The 20872-nt window shown below is 40.2% G+C and overlaps 1 protein-coding gene and 2 pseudogenes across 1 annotated transcript in view; 2 read left to right on the forward strand and 1 right to left on the reverse strand.

Annotated features, from left to right (window-relative positions):
- XK (X-linked Kx blood group antigen, Kell and VPS13A binding protein) overlaps positions 1–13986 on the reverse strand; it is a 52220-nt gene extending 38234 nt beyond the window's left edge. Inside the window, exon 1 of the mRNA XM_072615185.1 lies at positions 13742–13986. Coding sequence (XP_072471286.1) covers positions 13742–13986 — 245 coding nt within the window. The remainder of the gene's footprint in view (positions 1–13741) is intronic.
- An 814-nt stretch (positions 13987–14800) lies between these two features.
- Positions 14801–17247, forward strand: LOC140508032 (cleavage and polyadenylation specificity factor subunit 1 pseudogene; annotated as a pseudogene).
- Positions 17248–17309: 62 nt separating this feature from the next.
- LOC140507185 (cleavage and polyadenylation specificity factor subunit 1 pseudogene) lies at positions 17310–18867 on the forward strand (annotated as a pseudogene).
- Positions 18868–20872: the final 2005 nt, after the last annotated feature.

The following is a 20872-nucleotide window of genomic DNA, read 5'->3' on the forward strand; positions in this document are numbered from 1 at the left end:
GGAAGATGTCTTCATTGGGAATAAATGCAATGTTCTGCCAGAAAAATATGGCTTTGGCCTGATTCACAAGTAAGCATATGGCAGGGGTGTTTATGAAGATTCGTGTCACACGACTGTTTTAAGGAAAAATTTAAAAGCTTTGTATGAGAAAGTCCTACAGAAATACTTCAGCATAATTTCTAGAGATTTACTTTTTACCTTAAGTGACTGATAAACTGTATACATATTGATCCAGCTTCATGAATGTCTTAGGCCATCTTAGGGTTTGGAAACCATTGCATCTATCCTTTGAGTTCTAGTATCATTTAAAATAGTGCACAGGAAATAACAACGAAGAGGGTGGGACTCAAATCTCTGGACTGATTTCTTCTTTTTTTTTGTAACATAGTTTTCCAAGACAAGTTTTCCAGTTTTGCTGTCATGTGAAGTAAGAGGAATGGGGCACTACCCAGGACCAGAAATGCTTCATTCCTATGGATTGGGCAATGAGATAGCTTGGTGGAAATATATCAATAAATTTAAATCTGAGCTGCTAAATATTGTGTTAAAAATCTCAGAAGTGAGTCCTGAGTGCCCTGGAATGGACCAAAGGTTCGGGCGTATCCTAGCAGATCCAGTCTGCCTCAGTTCTAAGGAAATTCAGAAGGTCTGGAGGTATCACATGAACCTATACAGTGCTAGTGCCTTCCCTCTTTTGATCATTTCCAATTTATCCTCTCTTATTTTGTTTTTACATTGCTGTTTCCATGTTGTCTCCTTCATTAGATTGTGAGCCCCTCAAGAGTAGGGATGGTCTTTTTCCTCTCTTTGCATCCCCAGTGTTTAGCACAGTGCCTGGCACATAGTTGGCACTTAATAAACTAGATCTATTGACAATATTTGTGAGAAAAGAATGCCCTGATCCCAAACTGTCCCCTCATTCACTCTTACTTCCTGTCTTTCTAGTGGCTAAAGTGTTGGACCTGGAGTCGAGAAGACCTGAGTTCAAATTTGGCCTCACATACTTACTAACTGTGTGACCCTGGCAAGTCACTTAACCCTGTTTGCCTCCATTTCCTCATTTGCGAAGCTGGAGCTGGAGAAGGAGATGGCAAACCACTCTAGTAAGCGTTGTGAAGAAAATCCTAAATGGGGAAAAGTTGTTCATGACAGAAAAATGACTAAAGTGAAAATTAGAAGTACTGACACAGTTGTAAACAGAGAGCAAATAAGAGAGAGACAAGTAGGAGAAGTCAGGAGTTAGAAGTAATAAAAAATGATAACTCACATGTATATAACACTTAAAAGGTTTACCAAAAGCAGGGATGTTTGAGCTGAGCTTTACAGTAGATAAGAGTCTTTAAGAGGTAGAGTGAGTAGAGAACATATTCCAGTCCATGCAAGACTGTAAAGGCATGAAGATGGAAGAGGGGAGTGCTGCTTGAGAGGACCAGCCAGTAAGGCCAGACCATGACTGCCTCAATCAATCAATCAATCAATGAGCATTAAGTCTGCTCCATGTCAGGCAGCTAAGAGGTACACTGGATGGAGCTGTAGCCCCAGAGTCAGGAAGACCTTAGTTCAAATCTGGCCTCAGACACTTAGTAGTTGTGTGACACTGGCCTCAATTTCTTCATCTGTAAAATAAGCTAGAAAAGGAAACGGCAAGCCACTCCAGTATCTATGCCAAGAAAACTCCAAATGGGGACAAAGAGTCAGATACTATTGAAACAACTCAATAGCAACATATGCTGGTGAAGATACAAAGATAAAACTGAAAAATTCTAGTATCAGGGAACTTACACTCTATTGGGAATTGGTTATACACACATATAGGCAAACTATATGCAGAGAATTTAGGGTTTGGAGAGATAATATAATAAATCATAATGATAATACAATGATAAAATTATAGTGATAACTAACATTTATATGGTGCCTACCATGTGCCAGTCACTGAGCTAAGCACTTTGCAAATATAATCTCATTTCATCCTCAAAACAATCATAGGAGGTAGGCATCACTATTATCCCCATTTTTGAGTTGAGGAAACTGAGTCAAATAGAGGTTTCTGACTTGTTGAAATGACTGAGGTTGGATTTGAATTCATTATCCCTATCCATGTGGTCGAAAGCTCAAGTTAAGGGGTTTATGGCAAATTAATCAGAGAGTATACTATAGAATGGACTAGACACTCGAGGAAAGGAAATCCATCAAATACCAAACTATTCCTATGCCTAAAGAAATCATTCAGAGTATAAATCTTTCTCTCCTTAAAATTCACTATACTGGATCTGTTCTTTGATGTTATTGAATTTTACCTTGTATCATTAGTCATATATGTCCTCTCCCCATTATAAGTTGTTTAAAGACAATATTATGGTATTTTTCATCTTTTATCCCCAAAACCAAGCAGTGTGGTATAGTGCATAGAGAGCTAGCCTCAGAACCAGGAATACCTGGTTTCAAGAGTCCCTTCTCTGTGTAACTCTAGGCAAGGTCACTTAACCTCTCAAGGCTCTATCCCAGAAGCATCAAACTCATAGCCCACAAAACTGCGCACGATTAAACTTTAATTGGAAAATATTCAACAAAATGAATAAAAACACAGTACAATGTGGATAGTTCCCTATGGTAAGGAAATCAGAGCTCTAGCCCCTATTCCTAATGCCTCGAACAGTGTATTAAACAGTTACCTACGATACATTGGCTAAACTGAACTGAATTACTCGGGACTTATTCATTGGTGAAAGCCAAGGAATGGTTAGTATTTTGCAGCTGGAGGTGGTGTGTACCAACGCCAACGATGCCAACAATAACACATTTATACTGCTCTTTCAATTTTGTAAAGTGATTTACAAATACTTACTCATCTTGACAACAACCCTCAGAGACAGGGGCTATTATTATCTCCATTTTGCAGAAACTGAGACCAACAGAAGCTAAGCCAATCAATCAATAAGCATTTATTAAGCACCTGCCATGTGCTAAGCACTATGCTAAGGTCACACAGCTAATAAGATCTGAACTCAGGTCTTCCTGCCTCCAGGTCCACTGCTCAATCCACTGTGCCACCAATTGTCTCAAAAAATAAAAATTAAAAAAAATCACAAAATCATTTGGCTTCTCATTCATGTCATGTTATGGTCTTCCTCTCTCTTTTTTTAACTTCTTGTTTATATCATATTACAGGTTGCTTTTTTCCCAAGATGGCTCAGTAGTGACATCTTCCAAAGTAGCAGAGGCTATCTTGGGTTACCACTTATGTGCAAGTATTGTCCTAAACTATATGGGTTCCTTTAAGACCAAGCTCCAGACGTTTTGTGGAACAGCTGTGGTGGAGTGGAAAGACTAGTGGACTTCAAATCAGGGGATCAGGATTTGAACCTTGGCAAATCATTTCCCCAATCTGATCTGCAAATTTTCATGTATAAAATGAAGGATGACCTACCACTAAAATCCTTTTCTAGCTTTCACTCCTTGTGTCTAACTTCTAACTAGTCATAACAATTACTAAGGTCCGTTGAAATAACTAGTCGAATTCTATATTTTTCATTCAGTTGTGGTATCATGAAGATGAGTCTATGAGGTTTATTCTGCATCAGCCCAGCAACTTCTATGAAAAACGGCATCCTAGTAAACCTCTAATGGAGTTCTTGCCACCAAAGTCTTGCCACTGTCAAGTGGTTTAATGACAGAAATGAATATGGTTTTATCAGCCAGTGGAAATGACATTAAAGATGATACATGGTCATACATTTTGCTTCTGTAACCAAAACCATCACGGGGCCTTTTCATCTGACTTGCTGCTGAAACCTCCTACCTGATATCTCCTGTTAGAATGTGAGCTCCTTGGGAGCAGGGTCTTGCTTTTCTATTCATATCCTTAGCACAATGCTTTACACAGAGTAAGCACTTAAATGTTTTTTTCATTTACTAAGTCATAGAGAATAAGGAGCAGAGGCATCTAAAGAAATTTTATAATTTTTTTATGATTTTAAGATTCACAAAACACTTTCCTCACAACAATGCTGTAAAGTAAGTAATGCACATATTACTCTCCCCATTTTACAGTTTAAAAATGGAAACTAAGAGCTTAAGTGAATGGATCACGGTCTAATATCTAGTAACTGGCAGAGTACGAATTCAAACCTAGGTCTTCTGATTCTCAATCCAGTGTTCTTTTCACTACGGCAATTTTCATAAGAAATGACAACACAGTGTTTCTACAAATACCCTTATAAAGCTGTACGCCCTTTACAGAATATCCATGGCCAGTTGTTTTTATATTTCACTTTATGGTTTGCAAAGTAAGATTCTTATGAAGTAAGTAGTCCAAGAATTATTGTGTCCATCTTAAAGATGAGTCAACTGGGGCACTGAGATTGGGGCACTCATGATTATTCAGCTAATAAGTAGATACAATGGGGGAAAATAATCAGTGATGTAGTTTTCACATAGACATCTAGACAACATTAGAGAGAGCTTTTTTAACTGGCTTCCCAGTTAAAATTATTATCAGAATTATTTCAAAAGGAGACTTTTACTTAAAGGAATATAAAATAAATCGCCAACTTCAACCCATTCAACTTCTGCATGAATCTTACATATGAATGACCACAAGATGGTCACAGAAGCTCCCTTTCTTTTCCCTTTGGCACAATTTTGGATTTCTCTCTCTTCTCTTCCTTCTGTCCTTTCTTCTTCTGAATCTCTGCCAAGCTGTTGCTTGAGATTAACTTTCAAAGCCACAATCAAGAGCAGTCCAGAGTGGGATTGTCCAGAGTGGGATAATCCAAAAGACAGGATTCATAGTCAGGAGGGAAGTGGGAAGGTAAACACTAATAGTATTTTCTTCCTCTTTCTTTTCCCCTTCTTAACTTATTGTTGTTTTTCTAGCCTCAGTGCTACTTTGTTCCTGATCTATAAGAGCACTGGGTTTGGAATCAGAGTTCTTGAATTAAATTCTAGTTCATTGAATTGAAGGCTAATTACTCTCTGTGTGGTCTTAGACAAATGATGTTCTCTCACCTGTAGAATGAAGGATTTAGACTAGATAATCCTGGTAGTGCAGTGATGGTTCTAGAATCAGGAGGATTCATATTCCTGAGTTCAAATTCAGCCTGAGACACTAGCTGTGTGACCCTGGGCAAGTCACTTAACCCTGTTTGCCCCAGTTTCCTCATCTGTAAAATAAGCCAGAGAAGGAAATGGCAAACCACTCCAGTATCTCTGCCAAGAAAACTCCAAATAGAGTCACGACTGAAATAACTAAACAGAAATAGCTCCTAGTCCTGCCAAAGTATTCCCAAATCCTAAACCACTTTCTTATTTCCTACACCAAAATGCCTCAGAATCCCTGTCCTGTCTCTGAATCCCCATGTCCCTTCAGAACCTGTGAATGAATGTGAGGGATAGTCTGGGTCTGTTTTTCTTCCTGCTTCAGTCCTTGGTGTATATGTACTATACATATATATCTCCTATGTGGAATTTTTCTTATGAAACCAAAGAGAACAAAGAGGATGTGCAAATACGTGATTCCGTTTGTGTTAAAAAGAGAAAAGGGAAGGCTATGAACCCAGAGAAGAAAATAAAAGTGACAAATGGGAGATTACTAGGTTGAAGGCATTTTTTGTGGATTTCCACTGGCAGAAAACCTTACCTACCTATTCAGTGGCTCTTCCCCACCCCATTCTCCTGCTGCTCAACCTATCCCCTACTAAAAAGTGAGGAGAAGTGACAACTAGGATTAGGGAAGCGATATTTCTGGTATTCCAAAAACTCTGTACGTGTTTTCTCAGGAAAACAGTATTACTCAGTACAATTAGATTTTCTAGCAGTACTGGAACCATGTTCTCCTTTAGATACATAGTGAACTAAATCGTAAGAAGTTTATAGACTGGTCTGGAGCACTTTTATAGAATTTTTTTTATAGGATTGCTCCTATGGGAAATATGGTCAAGATCCTAACAACTGACAAGTTTGTGAACATAGTAAATTAGCTTTCTTCCACTTGAAGTTAAAGGGCAAAACTCCAAAACAATTTTAAAATATCAAAATCACTAAATATATCATGCTACAACATTTCTTATTTCACTTAGGAGAAACCGTTTTGACCCTTTTGGACAGACGTGCAGAGTTCAAAAGTAAATAGAAGCAGTAATGAGCTAATTTGTATATTTGTATATAATGTGCATAATATTACATATTAATGATATATCTGTGAGGCACATGTCTATGAATAATATATTACCTTTTTCCAGGTGCATCAACTACATAAGATTCTTATTTATTCAGAAGGATAAACTATTCATTATAATGAAATCTTGGCTGCACAGACTGTTTTTCCGGGTCTTTATATTTTGCAAAGAAATCTTTCTAAACTTTCATGTATAAGAATACAACACAAGAAATATGAAGGAAGAAAAGTCCAAGCACCCATCTCACCAATCTGAAACACAGCGGAGAACTCACAAGAGTAAATTTAAAAGGCCTTTAAGCAGTCGTGGCTGATGTCACTTAGTTATTGCATTAAAGAAGCACTTTTCAAACTCTGTTCCGCAGATCTCTTAAGATTTCCACTAAACAGGACAAACAGGTTCATGAAGAGAAAGCATTGCAGGGAAAAAGATACAGCACAGCAGCCTCTTAAATTTAAAAATATACATCTATTTCATGAAGGATAATAATAAAATTGAGAAGTCTCAAGAGAAAAGAAGACAAAAATGCCCTGTCAATTCTACAATGATAATGACTGTTCCCCTATTTAATTTGCCGTGGCAATATCCGAGATCAGGCTTTTTATCTTCTCGGAACCATTGGAATACCTTCTTTAAATACTTTTCCAGTCTCCAGTTGTTTACCTGTCGTAGAATTACCAAAAGAACCTTCCTAATATGGCAGCTAGCTGGTGGCTCAGTGCATAGGATCTGGAGTCAGAAGATCTAAATTAAATCTGGCTTCAGACACTTACCGGCTGTGTGACCCCACTGGCCAAGTCCTTTCAATTCTATTTGCCTAAGTTTCCTCAACCGTAAAATATGGGTAACAATAATAATAGAACCTACCTCCCATGGTTATTGTGAAGACCAAACAAGATAATATTTGTTAAAAAATCACTTATCTTAGTGCCTGGCCCATAGTAGGCACTGTATAAATGCTCATTCCTTCCTGTTCCCTAATGAGCAGATCTCACTCACCTATCACTCCTCTGCTCAAATTCCTACAGTGAATCCCTGGAAGACAAAATACAAGCTCTCTAGTCCTTTGCTCTCCACCATATGGTTTCAATTTACCTTTTCAATTACAGTTTATGCTACTATGCTTTAATCATGCTACATTCTAGTCAACTTACACCATCAGTCGTTCATCAGGCTCATGTTATACCCTTCTACATCCAGGCATTCACAAAGAGCTTCCCTCACGCTTGGAATTTGATGCCTTCTTATCTCGTCTATTGACATCTGTTTTTTCCTTCAAGGTCCATTTCATGGGCCATCTATCCCATCATGCCTTTCTTGTTTCTACAGTTAACAGTCATCTCCTTTCAGATTTTCTGAAGGCATTTTGTCCTGGACTCTGCTTTGCCTCTATCAAATTCTATCTTGTGTCCCACCATGTACTAATTGTATGTTATATTTCTCTATTAGACTCTAAGCTCTTTAAGGACAGAAACTAAGTTGAGTTGTTTTCATTCTTGACTTCCTAATCCTGCTCAGCAGATGCTTAATAAATGTCTGTTTTGTATAAAAACAAAACCAGCTCACCAATAACTAAGACAATGGGCTAAGACTAGTAGTCCCAATTTATCTGTCACTTGAAAGTGATGAGTTACTAAACCAGTTTTATTTATAATTCCTTACATATTTACAACTGAAACCACTGATTTCCAAACCATGATTGATGATCCATGAACTAGTACTAGTACCAAATCCCCAATACAGAAGAAATAAATATAATGATGGACAGCTGTAATTCAGATTTATTTCTAGTGATGGTCTATGTATATACTATGTTACATATTTTTTTTAAATGTCTTATGATTCCAGGAACATTACAAAAGCATTTGCCATCACTGGCATTTATATGGAACTTAAAAGTTGGCAAAGTGCTTTACATGTTATCTTACTTGAGTCTCACAAACCTGTGTTATCACAGGTAGTATTACTCCAATTTAAGGATGGGAAAACTAAGGCAGTTTGAATCAAAAAGCATGATTCTTTCTGACTCCAAGTTAGCCCTGTGGCCATTAAACCACTCAGCCTTAAGCAATAAGTAGGAAGCTTTAAAACTAATTGACCATGTCAACAACAAAAATAACAAAAAGTAATATAATTGTATCAATAGATCAGAAAAAGCTTTTGACAAGATGCAACACTTATTCCTGTCAAAAATACTATAAAGTATAGGAATAAATGGAGCTTTCCTTTTAATGATAAGTACTATCTACTTATAACCATCAGTGGTAGTTATATGTAATGGTGCTAAGCTAGAAGTCTTCCCCATATGATCAGGGGTGCAGCAAGGATGCTCACTTTATTATTATCAATATTATTCAATATTGGACCAGAAATGCTAAGTATAAAAATAAGAGAAGTAAAAGAAATTGAAGGAATTAGAATAGGCAATGAGGAAACAAAACTTTCACTCTTTGTGGATAATATAATGTCATAGAGAATCCTAGAGAATCAACTAAAAAACTAGTTGAAACAATAACTGTAATAAAACTTCAGGATATAAAATAAACCCACATAAATCATTAGTATTTCTATATATAATCAACAAAGTTGAGCAGAAAGAGATAGATAGAGAAATTCTATTTTAAAAACTTGCAGACATTATAAAATATTTGAGAGTTTGCCTGCCAAAACAAACATAAGAACTACACGACACAATCACAAAATACTTTTCACATGAAGAAAGTCAGATCTAAACAACTGGAGAAATATTAATTGCTTCTGGGGAGGCTGAGCCAATACAATAAAAATTACAATTCTACCTGAATTAATTTACTTATTCAGTTTCACAACAAACTGCTCAAAATCATTTTATAGAACTAGAAAAATAATAACAAAATTCATGTGAAATAACAAAAAGTCAAAACTATAAAGTGAATCAACAAAAAAAATGTGATAGAAGGTGGCCTATGAGTATCAGATCTCAAACTATACTTCAAAGAAATCATCACCAAAACAATCTGACACTGACTAAGAAATAGAGTGGATCAGTAGAATCCATTTGGTATACAATATACAGTATATTGTATATATTGTACAGTAATAAAGGACCATAGTAATCTAGTATTTGATAAACACCAAAACCTAAGCTTTCTGGACAAGAATCACTATCTGACAAAAATTTCTGAGAAAACTGGAAAACACTTTGGCAGAAACTAGGTATAGATCAACACTCACCCCATATACCAAGATATGATAAAAATGAGTACATGATTTAGACATAAAGGGTGCTAACATAAGCAAATAACGGGGTATAGGATAGTTTGCCTGTCAGATTTATGGCTAAGAGAAGAATTTATGACCAAACAAGAGATAGAGAACATTACAGGATATAAAATGGATAATTTTTATTACCTCAAATTAAAAAGGTTTTGCACAAATAAAACCAATGCAGTTAAGATTACAAGGAAAGCAGAAAACTGAAAGAAGAAAATTTTATAGCAAGTCTTCATTTCTCTAATTTATAAAGAACTGTGTTAAATTTATGAGAATATGAGTCTTTACACATTTGATAAATGGTCAAAGGGTATGAACAAGAAGTTTTCAGATGAAGTAATCAAATCTATCTGTACTCATAAAAATTGCTCCAAATCACTGGTGATTAGAGAAATATAAATTAACCTGACTCTAAGGTACCACTTCATATCTATCAGATTGACTAATATGACAGAAATGGAAAATGACAAATATTGGAATGGAGGTGGAAAAATTGGAATGCTAATGCACTGTTGGTGGAATTGTGAACTGGTCCAATAATTCTGGACCATAATTTGGAACTATGCCTAAAGAGCTGTGAAACTATGACCCTTTGACCCAGCAAACCATTGCTAGGTCTGTATCCCAAAGAAAGAAAAAGGACTTATATGTACAAAAATATTCATAGCAGCATTTTTTTGAGGTGGCAAAAAATTTAAAATGGCAATGCCCATCATATGGGGAATGGCTGAACAAATTGTGGTATATGATTATCATGGAATTTTTGTTCTTGTTATTCAGTCATTTCAATCATGTCTGACTCTTCATGACCCCATTTGGGGTTTTCTTGCCAAAGATACTGGAGTGGTTTGCCATTTCCTTGTCCAGTTTATTTTATAGATGAGGAACTAGGCAAACCCACTTAAGTGACTTGCTCAGGGTCACACAGCTAATAAGTGTCTGAGGCTAGATTTGAACTCAGGAAGATGAGTCTTCTTGACCCCAGGTCTGGCATCCTATCCACTATCCCATGCAGCTACTCCCGTAATGGAATACTACTGTGCCATAAAAATGATGAACAGGATGGTCTCAGAAATACCAGAAAACACTTATGTGAAGTGATGCAAAGTGAAGGGAGCAAAACCAGGAGAACACTGTACACAGTAACAGTAATACTAAATGATCATCAACTATGAATGATCTGGCTATTTCACAATAATGCAAGACAATTCCATATGACATGTTCCAGAGAAAGCACTGGATGGAATATGAATGCGGATCGAAGCATAATTTTTAAAACTTTATTTTTTGCAACATGACTAATATGGAAGTATGTTTTGCATGATTTCACATGTATAATTGACATCCCATTTCTTGACTTCACAATGGGTGACAAAGGAGTGGGAAGGAAAGAGAGAAGTCAGAACTCAAAAGTTTTTAAAAGAACGTTAAAAATAAATAAATAAATGATTGAACAAAAAGAAATTTTAAGAGAAAACTTCAAAGCAATTTTAGAATTTTCAAAGCAAAAATAGCATTAATTGAAAAAAATTCCTCAAAATACTGGCTCATGGAAATAAAGAGCAAAAGCAACATAAATGTGAGGCTCTTAACAAAATGAGATATGGTGTCTAATGTTCTCATTTAAAAATTCTTACTGATGATAAATAAACACGCTCTTTTGTCTAAGTAACCTGTTGTTAATATTGTTAGATTTGGGATAAAATTGATATAAAAATAAGATTTTTTTTAATCACTGTTGTATTTTTTTTTAACTTTAAAGCACAATACAGGGTATCCCAAAAGTCTTGGTGAAGTTTTAGGTACATTCTATATTTGCAAGATATAAATGTATGTGTGTGTTTGTGCCCGTATATGTGTGTTTTGTGTGTGAGTGTGTGTGTGTGTGTATCAGTCAGTACTCAAATGTTATCAACTAGACATTTTCTTAGTTTTTTTTTTCCCCTTTCTGTAAGGCCTCCATTAAAGTTGCACTTAAAGTATAGTATTTCATTACTACACAACATTTCAGAAGCACTATACTAGGGGCTCTGACTCAAGTCACTCACCACTACAATCAAGAGTACATTTCCCTATCTTCTGAAACAAGGGATGCTGAAAATAATCTAAACTTTCCTTGATGCCTTGTGGCATACATATGAATATTACTTTTTGTACTTGCTTTTGAGGTACACAGGGGCATATTTCTCTCTACTAAATGGCTTCAAATCACGGGGTGTTTTTTGGTTTTATTATTTCTTATCTATGCTTTTAATGTTTAATTTTGGTTTTTGTCTCCCATTCTGCTCTTAGGAAGTCTGTTAGTTGTTGCAGCTATCCACACTCATACTAGTTTCTTTTCCTACTTCTTTTTTGGTGTTTCTAATATGCTGTGAGCTTGGAATTCAAATTTGTTATAATTATGTGTACAATAAGAGCAAAGGATTCATCCCAGTACATAGCAAATTGCACTCCCCTTTCAGTAAAATGCAATGGCGGGGAAACTGAGGGGTAATGTGATCCAAGGAAAAGAACAATGGATTTAGTCATAAGCTCTGGCTTCCAGTCTTGTCATCTGCTATCTGTGTGACCACGGTCAGTCACTTAACCTCCTTAGGACTCAATTTCTTCATCTGTAAAGTGAGAGGGTTGGACTCAACGAACTCCAACTTCTCTTCTAAGTCTAAATCTATGATCCTGTATTCTATTTTAGTTGCCAAAAGTTTTTTGGTGTTTTTGTTTGTTTGTTTTTTACTTTCTTTCAGCTCCTTGACTTCATGTTAGGTGGGTAAGACTGCTGCCAATTCAGGGATAATGTAGGAACTTGGAGATGGAGATCAAGTTCAACCCCTTCATTATCTACGTAAAGAAGCTAAACAGTATAGCACAGGAGCAGGTCATCAGACTCTGGTCCAAGATTCTTTCTACTAAGCCATGGAGATGGTTGATTCTGGCTAACTATAGATCGATAAGATGTTTGCTTAAAGCAAGGGTGGGGAACCAGTGGCCTTGAGGCCACATGTAGCCTTCTAGGTCCTCGGGTGCAGCCTTGATTGAGTCTAAGTTTTACAGTACAAATCCTTTTATTAAGTGGATTCGTTCTGTGAAGTTTGGATTTAGTCAAAGGGCTGCACTGGAGGACCTAGAGGGCCACGTGTGACCTCATGGCTGCAGGTTCCCCACCCTTGACCTGGAGTCCCCCCACCCTTTCTTCTCTCTTTAAAATTATTGTTCTCTTACAAGGGTTCATAAGATTGTTTGTTTTTTGTCATGGACCCTTTTGGCAGCTTGGTGAAGTCTATGGATTTCTCATCAAAACATGTTTTTAAATGCATAAAATAAAATCCATAGATTGATAAAGGAAACCAATTACACTGAAGCAAGTAAATCTAAAAAACAGTTTACACATCCAATGTTAAGAACTCTTGGTCTGTTACATTCTGAATTTTCTTTTGTACTTTTCATGGTTATGACACAGGTAGACACTTTTTGTTTTGCTATCTATAAACATTATTTTTCTCCAAGCCTTTCAATTAGCTAAAATACAATTTCCCCTCATTTACAGAATATTAAATGTTTGGGTTTGGCAGGGATAGATAAGCAAAGGACTATTTTGATAATAATCTGAACAAATATTCCAAAAGAATGCTGAATGGCAGATGCCTTTTTTTCATGGTTATGGTACAGGAGCTTTAATAGTACATGCCCACAAACCGAGGAAAGACACGAAAGCCATTCCAACAACACACCACTTATATACACAGTCCTTTGAATGGGAGCTCAAGGCGCAGAATAGCTGGGAAAAAAACAACACATAAGTATGGGGGAGGGGGGTATATACTTAAATTTCTATTTACACAGACTTGAAAAGGGTGTGGCACGCTTTCTTTTCCAAGTGTGCGTCTATATACATGGCACAAGTCATAAATATCCTGACAACAACCCATATTCTGGTAGAATAAAATCGAGTCTATTCATTTGGTAGTTCAGATCCTGCAGTCTTGGTGACAACAGCTTTGACCTGCAAGACGGGCATAGAGTGACAGACAGGTGGGGATCTTTGCCCCCACCCAGCGCCTTATAGCGTAGTGGTGCATCTACTGCCGATGTTAATCCATAATACCCTGGGGTGGCCTCCATCTCCAGTAGGCCGCGGGGGCTGGGAGGGGGGCACCTCCCCTGTGCCTGCCTGAAGCCATAGATATGGCTGGAAGGGAGGAGCGCGGGGAGGAGAGGATGGAGAAAAAACGAAAGTGTTCCGAGTCGGGCAGAGGAGAGGACAGCGCCCCGCTCCCCGCGCCCCGCGCCCCGCGCCCGGGCCCGCCACCCACCTGATCAGGGGTCCCAGCTGCAGCATGTGCAGCAGCAGCACCAGCGGCCGGTCCCTCTTCAGGTCTCGGTGCACGAAGATGAGCGTGAACTGCACCAGCACGCAGGGCAGCAGCGAGAAGAGCAGGGTGAGCGACAGCCAGATGCGGTCCCCCGCCGAGTCGTAGGTGCTGCTCAGGTACAGGGCGCTCACGGTCTCGGCCACGAAGAGGAACACGGACACCAGGACGGAGCCGGGGAATTTCATCTCCTCCCCTCCCGCGGAGTCCCCGGGCCACCGCGGCTGCCGGGCCCCCGGGCCCGCCCGCCAGCCTGCGCCGGTTATCTGCGAGTGCCAGCCGCGGGTGGGAGAGGCGGCTGACAAGTGCCCGATAGGTCCATCGCTCCTTCCCGGGTGCGCCCGGGCCGCCCTGCGGCGGAGCCCGGGGTGGGAACAGCTGGTGCCCGTGGAGCCGGGTGCCCCTGGCCTTGGCCACCCGGCCCGCTGGCCGCAGCTTGGCTGCCCGGTCCCTCGGGTGGAAGAAGAGGGCAAGGAGAGAGGGCGGCCGCAGCGCGCCGGCCTCGGCCCCTACTCGGACCAGTTTGGGCTCATTTCCAAGAAAGTGTTAGTTGGTTTGTGGTGAGCCTGACCTCGCACTGCTGACAGGTGGCAGCCTTGAGAGGAAGGGGGTGGGGGAGTGAAAGGGGCGGGGATTCAGGTGTCCCCCTCCTGCTGGGGTTCCCCCATGCTTCACCCTTTTTTTAAAGGTTCTCACTTGCTCCTCTGGGCTCACCTCCAACCCTAGACATCAGAAACCCTTCCAGGATTTAGCCGGGCCAAGAGGAAGCGCAGGGATTGTGAACTTTATTTCCCTCCACAGCCTCTGAGGCAGCCTACTTTTAGAGTCCTTAAATAGTCATGTCAGCGCTGGTCAAATACGTTAGTTCATCCCCTGGGTCCTAGAGTAGCTTATTGAAGCTCTCTGGAAGGGAGGCCCTGTGAGCAGGCAGAGCAGGCAGTGAGGCTCCCTCTGCATGGCACCACCATCTCCCACCCCACTGCACCACCACCCCCAACCCCCATGGGGCTGAAGTCTTCCATGTATTGTAATTTCAGCAATATTGAATGCAAGATTATGGTGGCTGTGACCTCCCAGCTTTATGGATAATGGCTCAGCCATGATACTGAGACTTCACTTAAGTGATGGAACACAGAAGGGAAGTTACACAAAGAAAAGCTGAAACTAGTGGCCTTTTTGTTTTTGGAAATGCCATCTCTATGGCCAGTGTATAGCTTTCCTGAGTCAGAAGAGATGCCCTATTACTCAGTTTCTAAAATGTCAGTGGTAGAGTATGACCCTAGTACTGTAAGGTTAATGGAATATGAGATCTTCCCTGGTCATTAATAGGCCTATGTGACCATATGTGTTCCCTTTTTTCCTTAGAACAAGAGTCATGTTCCCAGGTCTAAAGGTACACAGGTATTTCAGTCATGGATGTCTCGCTGCTTTGAACTCTAGCTCATTTCACAGCTGTGATATATACAATGCTAAAGTCAGGTAGAGCCCATCAGATGATTCAGGGAGGAACTTGCCTAAGGCCCTGGGTGGTGACAACCCTTGAGCTGCATAGCTGTTATGGCACATGGACAGTCAAGCTTGCTTAGGGGGAAGCTTGCTTGAAGGAAGGCTTTCACACCTTTTTGCATTGAGCCAATTAGGCACTGAGTCTTCTGAGTTGTGATGCCTTCTGGCTCTGAGCCTATTACTTGAAAACTATATATACTGGGAGGTTGGTATTTTACTTTGGGGCTCACTCATGGGAAGAATGTTTCTTTGTGATTTGGTCAGACGACTCTGGGTAGCCATTGATAAGGAGCCTCCCCAAGCTTTGTGAACCCAAATGTTGGTGCTTTATGGTCTGGTGACTGGGTATCTATAACTCTGTTTAGACAGTTGGAACCCATCTATTAGATTCTTTCTTGGATACTCACTTCTTTCTACTCTATTTATCTGTCTGCATTGTTTAATTAAGTAAGATTATTGACCCATTTGAAGCTGTCTTTCCTTTAGAAAGCAGATCAAAGAACCTGTGCTAGCAGCCCACCCTGTGTGCTAGTGTGCTTGCTAATACAAGGGCCCAGGACCTAAAGACCCCTCACTACATTACTTTGAGGAGCCTGAGGAATGGCTTTGACCATAATGTATACACATAGGTATAAGTGGACCCTGATAGGTGCTTTCCAGTCTCGCTGATCTATGGAACATGGCTTGTAGTGCTGCCTTTCCAAAGGGAGACTGTGGCAGAAGAGTATGAGGAGCTAGTAGGAGAAGGGCAGAAATCAAGTTCCCTACAAAGCTATATTATTGATATTCAGGTCTTGGGTGAGAAAGCTCCTGAACACCACTGATCTGCAGTTCCTTCATGAGTACCAAAAGCCCATTCTCATCTTATTTGGAATGGAGCATTGTCTGTGGTTTGGAAGAGTATTTGGCCCTGGGTGGTGACAACCCTTGAGTTGCATAGCTGTTATGGCACATGGACAGTCATCACACCCTTGTGCAAGGAAGAACATGAGACTACCAACGGGTTGGAAGTGGCAGAACAGAAGCCCAGCTCCCCAGAAACAGAAGATGGGAAGTGCCATTCTCAGCTGGGAAGATTCACCATGATGCTATAAATAGATCAGGAGATCATGGATCTGGATGCCAGTGGCTTTGCCCATTGTCTATGCTGGTAACACTAGTAGTAATCACTATATTGTCCAGGTGTCACCCCTCAGTATTCATCTACTAGAATAAGTGAACCAGTTGCACTTCACTCCTGTGGACCTGGGCTCTCCCTTTGTGCAGTGTGACATCACTGATCCTTATGTGGTCATCATGGGTGCTGAGGGTCATGTAACTATATGCCTTCTGAAAAGTGACTTCTTTGGGGGCAAGAACCATCATCTGGTTCACAAGCCCCCTTTACATCACCACTCAAAGATGATTGTAATCTTTGTGTACTAGGATGTCAGTGATACCACTGAAAGCAGAACAGCTGGACCTAAGGATGAGCTGGGAGGTCTGGAGGCTGAGGGTCTGGGACCTGAGACAAGCCCCATAATGGGTGATGAAGAGGAGATGTTGTATGGAGACTCTGGTTCCCTGCTCAGCCCCAATCAAAGAAGAGGCTGGAAGGAGCAGTCTCCTGTTTGTTGACTGGGACCCTCTCCCATACAGAACAGAGCTTACCTGCTGGTGTGTGCCAATAAGAGAGAGTGAGGCCATGGGAATCTATTCGCTCCAGTTTGGCACATGGCCTTCTAGTAAAGACTTTCCCTGTTGGGCAGTGGATACTAGTATACAGCTCCTTTGTACAGCAAGTCACCCAGAGTAATACCAAGAAGAAAAAAGTGACAAGGTAAGAACTTTCTCTTGTTAAGGTGTTACTGGTTGTCCTGGGCAACCACCAGACCTATCTCTACTTGCAGGAACTATCCCTCTATGAAGTCATTCCAGTTCAGCCAGAGCAGCCTCAAGTGTGATTTGAAAAGGTTCTCCACAATTTCAGTTTTGGGAGAAGTCAAGGTCATCAAGGAAGAAGTCAGAGGAGGTAGGACTGATGAAAGTGTTGGTGCTTGGGGCTGTGTGACCTGGTTCTGTTACTCTGAATATATTTATGGCTGTTTAGGGTGTTTATCTGTGGTCCACTCCACTGGTTGCTGGTGACTGGTTAGAAAACTCTTCAGTTGGACTCCATAGGAACTGATGCCCCATTAATGCCTTAGCTTCTTTCCACAATGTCAACTCTAAGAAAATTCCTGGACTTTATCAGACAGAGTGAGCTTCCAATCAGTGTTCTTACAACCAATTTGTCCTGTGATGTTCCCTGGCCAATAAGACAGATTCCACTGAGATGCACAACTCACTCTGCTGCCCATCCCATGGAGTCCAAGGTCTATGCTGTGGCCAGCACCACCAATGCCATGGGCACTCTCATCCTTGAATGATAGGCAAAGAGAAGGAATTTGAGACTGTAGAGTGAAATGAACAATATATCTACCCCTTGCAGGAGGCTTTCTCTATCCAGCTTATCTCTCTAGTCCCTTGGGAGGCCATCCTCAATACCAGGATTGAGCTGGAAAAATGGCAGAATGACCTGCAGTAAGACAGTGTCCCTTTGCAGTGAGGGGACTGGGTCTGGCTTCAAGGGCTAGTGGTTACTGGAACCTTCCTCATGCAGAGGGAGGTCATATGACAAGGCAGGATTCTCACTGTGGACATGATTGAGGTAGTTCCAGAGCCCAGAAATTGCTAACAAAAAACAAGTTCAAAATACTGCGTGAGAAGGAGCAAAAAGGCCCAATGACAGTTCTCAATCACTGCAATGACCACCTGGCATCAGCCACTGGCCCAAAAATCTTTCTGTGGCGTCTTCGGGCCAGCGAACTGATGGATATGGCTTTGATTGACATACTACTCTACATTCATCAGATGATCAGTGTGAAGAATTTCAACTCCAACCAGTTCATGTAATGAAAAGTATTTCTCTGCTTTGTTACCAGAAGGAGAACAAAACCCTGATCCTACTGTCCCAGGATGTCAAACCCCTGGAGGTATACAGTGCTCAGCTTGGCTTTCTGGGGTCAGACCAGGACAGCAATCTCATGTTTTCCATGTATCTGCCTGAAGCTAAGAAGAGTTTTGGAGAGATATGGCTGCTACAGCAGGCAGACTTCCCTGTGTGTGGCCATGTGAACACATTCTGGAGGACACCATGCTTGAGGGTGGCTATAGGGCCCAGTCAGCAACCCATTTTCTGGAAGAACAAGCATAACACATGATTTGCCACATTTGGTGGTGGTACTGGGCTCCTATTGACAATGCAGGAGAAGACATATCAGCATCTGCTGATGTTGCAAAATGCCCTGACCTCTAGGCTGCCCCATCATGCTGGCCTAAACCCCCATGGGTTTTGGATGATGCATGTCAACTGTCACATTCTAGTGAATGGTGTACACAATGTCCTTGATAGGGAACTCCTTAATCATTATTTCTACCTTAGCACCATGGAACTTGGAGAACTTGCCAAGAAGACTGAGATCACACCTGACATTATTTTGGATGATCTATGAGAGACTGATCATGTTGCACCTCATTTCTAGTTGTCCTATCTTTAATACACACTTCTGGATGGATGGAAGGAAGGAGGGAAGGAGGGAAGGAAGGAAAGAAAGAAGTCAATGTCTTTAGTCACCTTGTTTATATTTACAGAGGACTTATGGCAAAAATCAAACCTGCATAAGAAGATACAGAGTATGGAATATATGCATGCAGATCTATCTTTCAGCTGATTTCTTGTCTTCCATCTTCACTGATTATCTATCCAGTTCACCATTCGTTGATCTGCCAGAGTCACCTTTCTTTGGCAAGAGTCTTCTTTCACTCAATAATCTTCAGTGTCTTCATATTGTCCATGGAGTAATAGTCAAACTCCTTTGCCTGACATTCAGGGCTGCCCACAACTGAGCAATGTTCTAATTTTCTAGTCTTAAATGTCTCTCCATACGTAAACTGGACTCCTCCTCCTCCCTGTTCCATCTTTATCCAGCCTTCAAAGTTTTCCCACATTAGCATCTGATCAATTCATTTTCAATATCTCCTTTCCCTTTTTATCTGCCAAAATATAAAAAAAATTATTGTTACTTTCTTTTTATGCCAACTTCATCTCTCAGTATATTCTATCCCCCTACTCAAACCAGTGAGCCATCCCTTATAACAAAGGAAAATATGAGAGGGAGAAAAGCAGTTCAGCAAAACTAACTAATTTATCAACCAATTCTGACATTATATAGAATAGACCACTTCTATAGTCCTCCACCTCTGCAAAGAAGGGAGAGAGCTACATTCTCCCATCTCTTCTTCATAATCATGCTTGTTATTCGTTCTTACCAAGTATTCAGTTTCTGTTCTTCCCACTTATATTGTTAACATTATTGTCCATTTTCCTGGTTCTGCTTATTTAGCTCTGTCTTAGTTCATACATCTTTCCGTGTTTCTTTGTACTCTTTATATTCATCATTTTTTACAGAACAGCAATGTTTTATTTCTTCACTTACTACAATTTGTTTAGTCATTCCCTTTTTAATGAGCATCCTGCTATTTGATACTACAAAAAGTGCTGCTATGTTTTGGTATATACAAAACTTTGTTTTGTTTTTTTTTCCTTTGATTTTCTCGAGACATGTGCCCAGCATGGCATTTTAAGATCAAAGGGTGTGGATATTTTAGCCATTTTCTCGTGTTCGTCCTTTGTTGCCAAAGAAGACCACGCCATCAGAGAAATGATGACATGACTTGCACTTTGTTTTGAGTGAGGAAGGGCTATGCAGGTCACCAGCCTCACTTCTCCAGAGTCATCTGAATTCAATGACCTGATATTCCTCAGGATGACTGGAGATGACTCAGGATGCACTGGGAGACCTTGGCCAAGGTTTATGCAGATACTCACTTAGGGTGAGGTAACACCCATTCATTGAATAAGTCTGTTTAAGAAGTAGGCAGAGCATGGCTCCTTAAAGACCTCTGACTGGGAGGGAGACAGAAACAGTCACTATTAATAATCACTCTGAAGCCAGGAGGGTCCAGAATAGTTCCAAATGACTTTCCAGAATGTCTGGCCCAATTTCTAGTTTCATCAATAATATATTAGTGTGAGTAGGGACTGTTGGTGCAAGTGTGAAGTCATGCAATCATTCTGGAAGTCAGTTGGGAACTATACCTAAAAGGTCACTAAACTGAGGTCACTAAATTATTCAATGATACCACTACCAGGCATACATCCCAAAGAAATCAAAGACAGAGGAAAGGATCATATGTACAAAAGATATTTGTAGTGTCACTTTTTTGTTACAGCAAAGAAATTGAAGCAAAGTGAGTGCCCATCATTTGGGGAATGGCTGAGCATTCATAGTATACAAATGTAATGGAATATTATTATACCAAAAGAAATGACAACAGGGACCAAATCAGAGAAACCTTGACACAAAATGAGGAGTACAGAACTAGGAGGATGACGTATACAACACCCTAAAAAAAGCAACTGTGAAAGTTTAAGAACTGTGATAAACACAGTGATCAATTAGAACTCTGGAAGTGTGATAATGGATC

Source organism: Notamacropus eugenii, chromosome 5 (assembly GCF_028372415.1).
Source record: "Notamacropus eugenii isolate mMacEug1 chromosome 5, mMacEug1.pri_v2, whole genome shotgun sequence".
Taxonomy (NCBI): Eukaryota; Metazoa; Chordata; class Mammalia; order Diprotodontia; family Macropodidae; genus Notamacropus; species Notamacropus eugenii.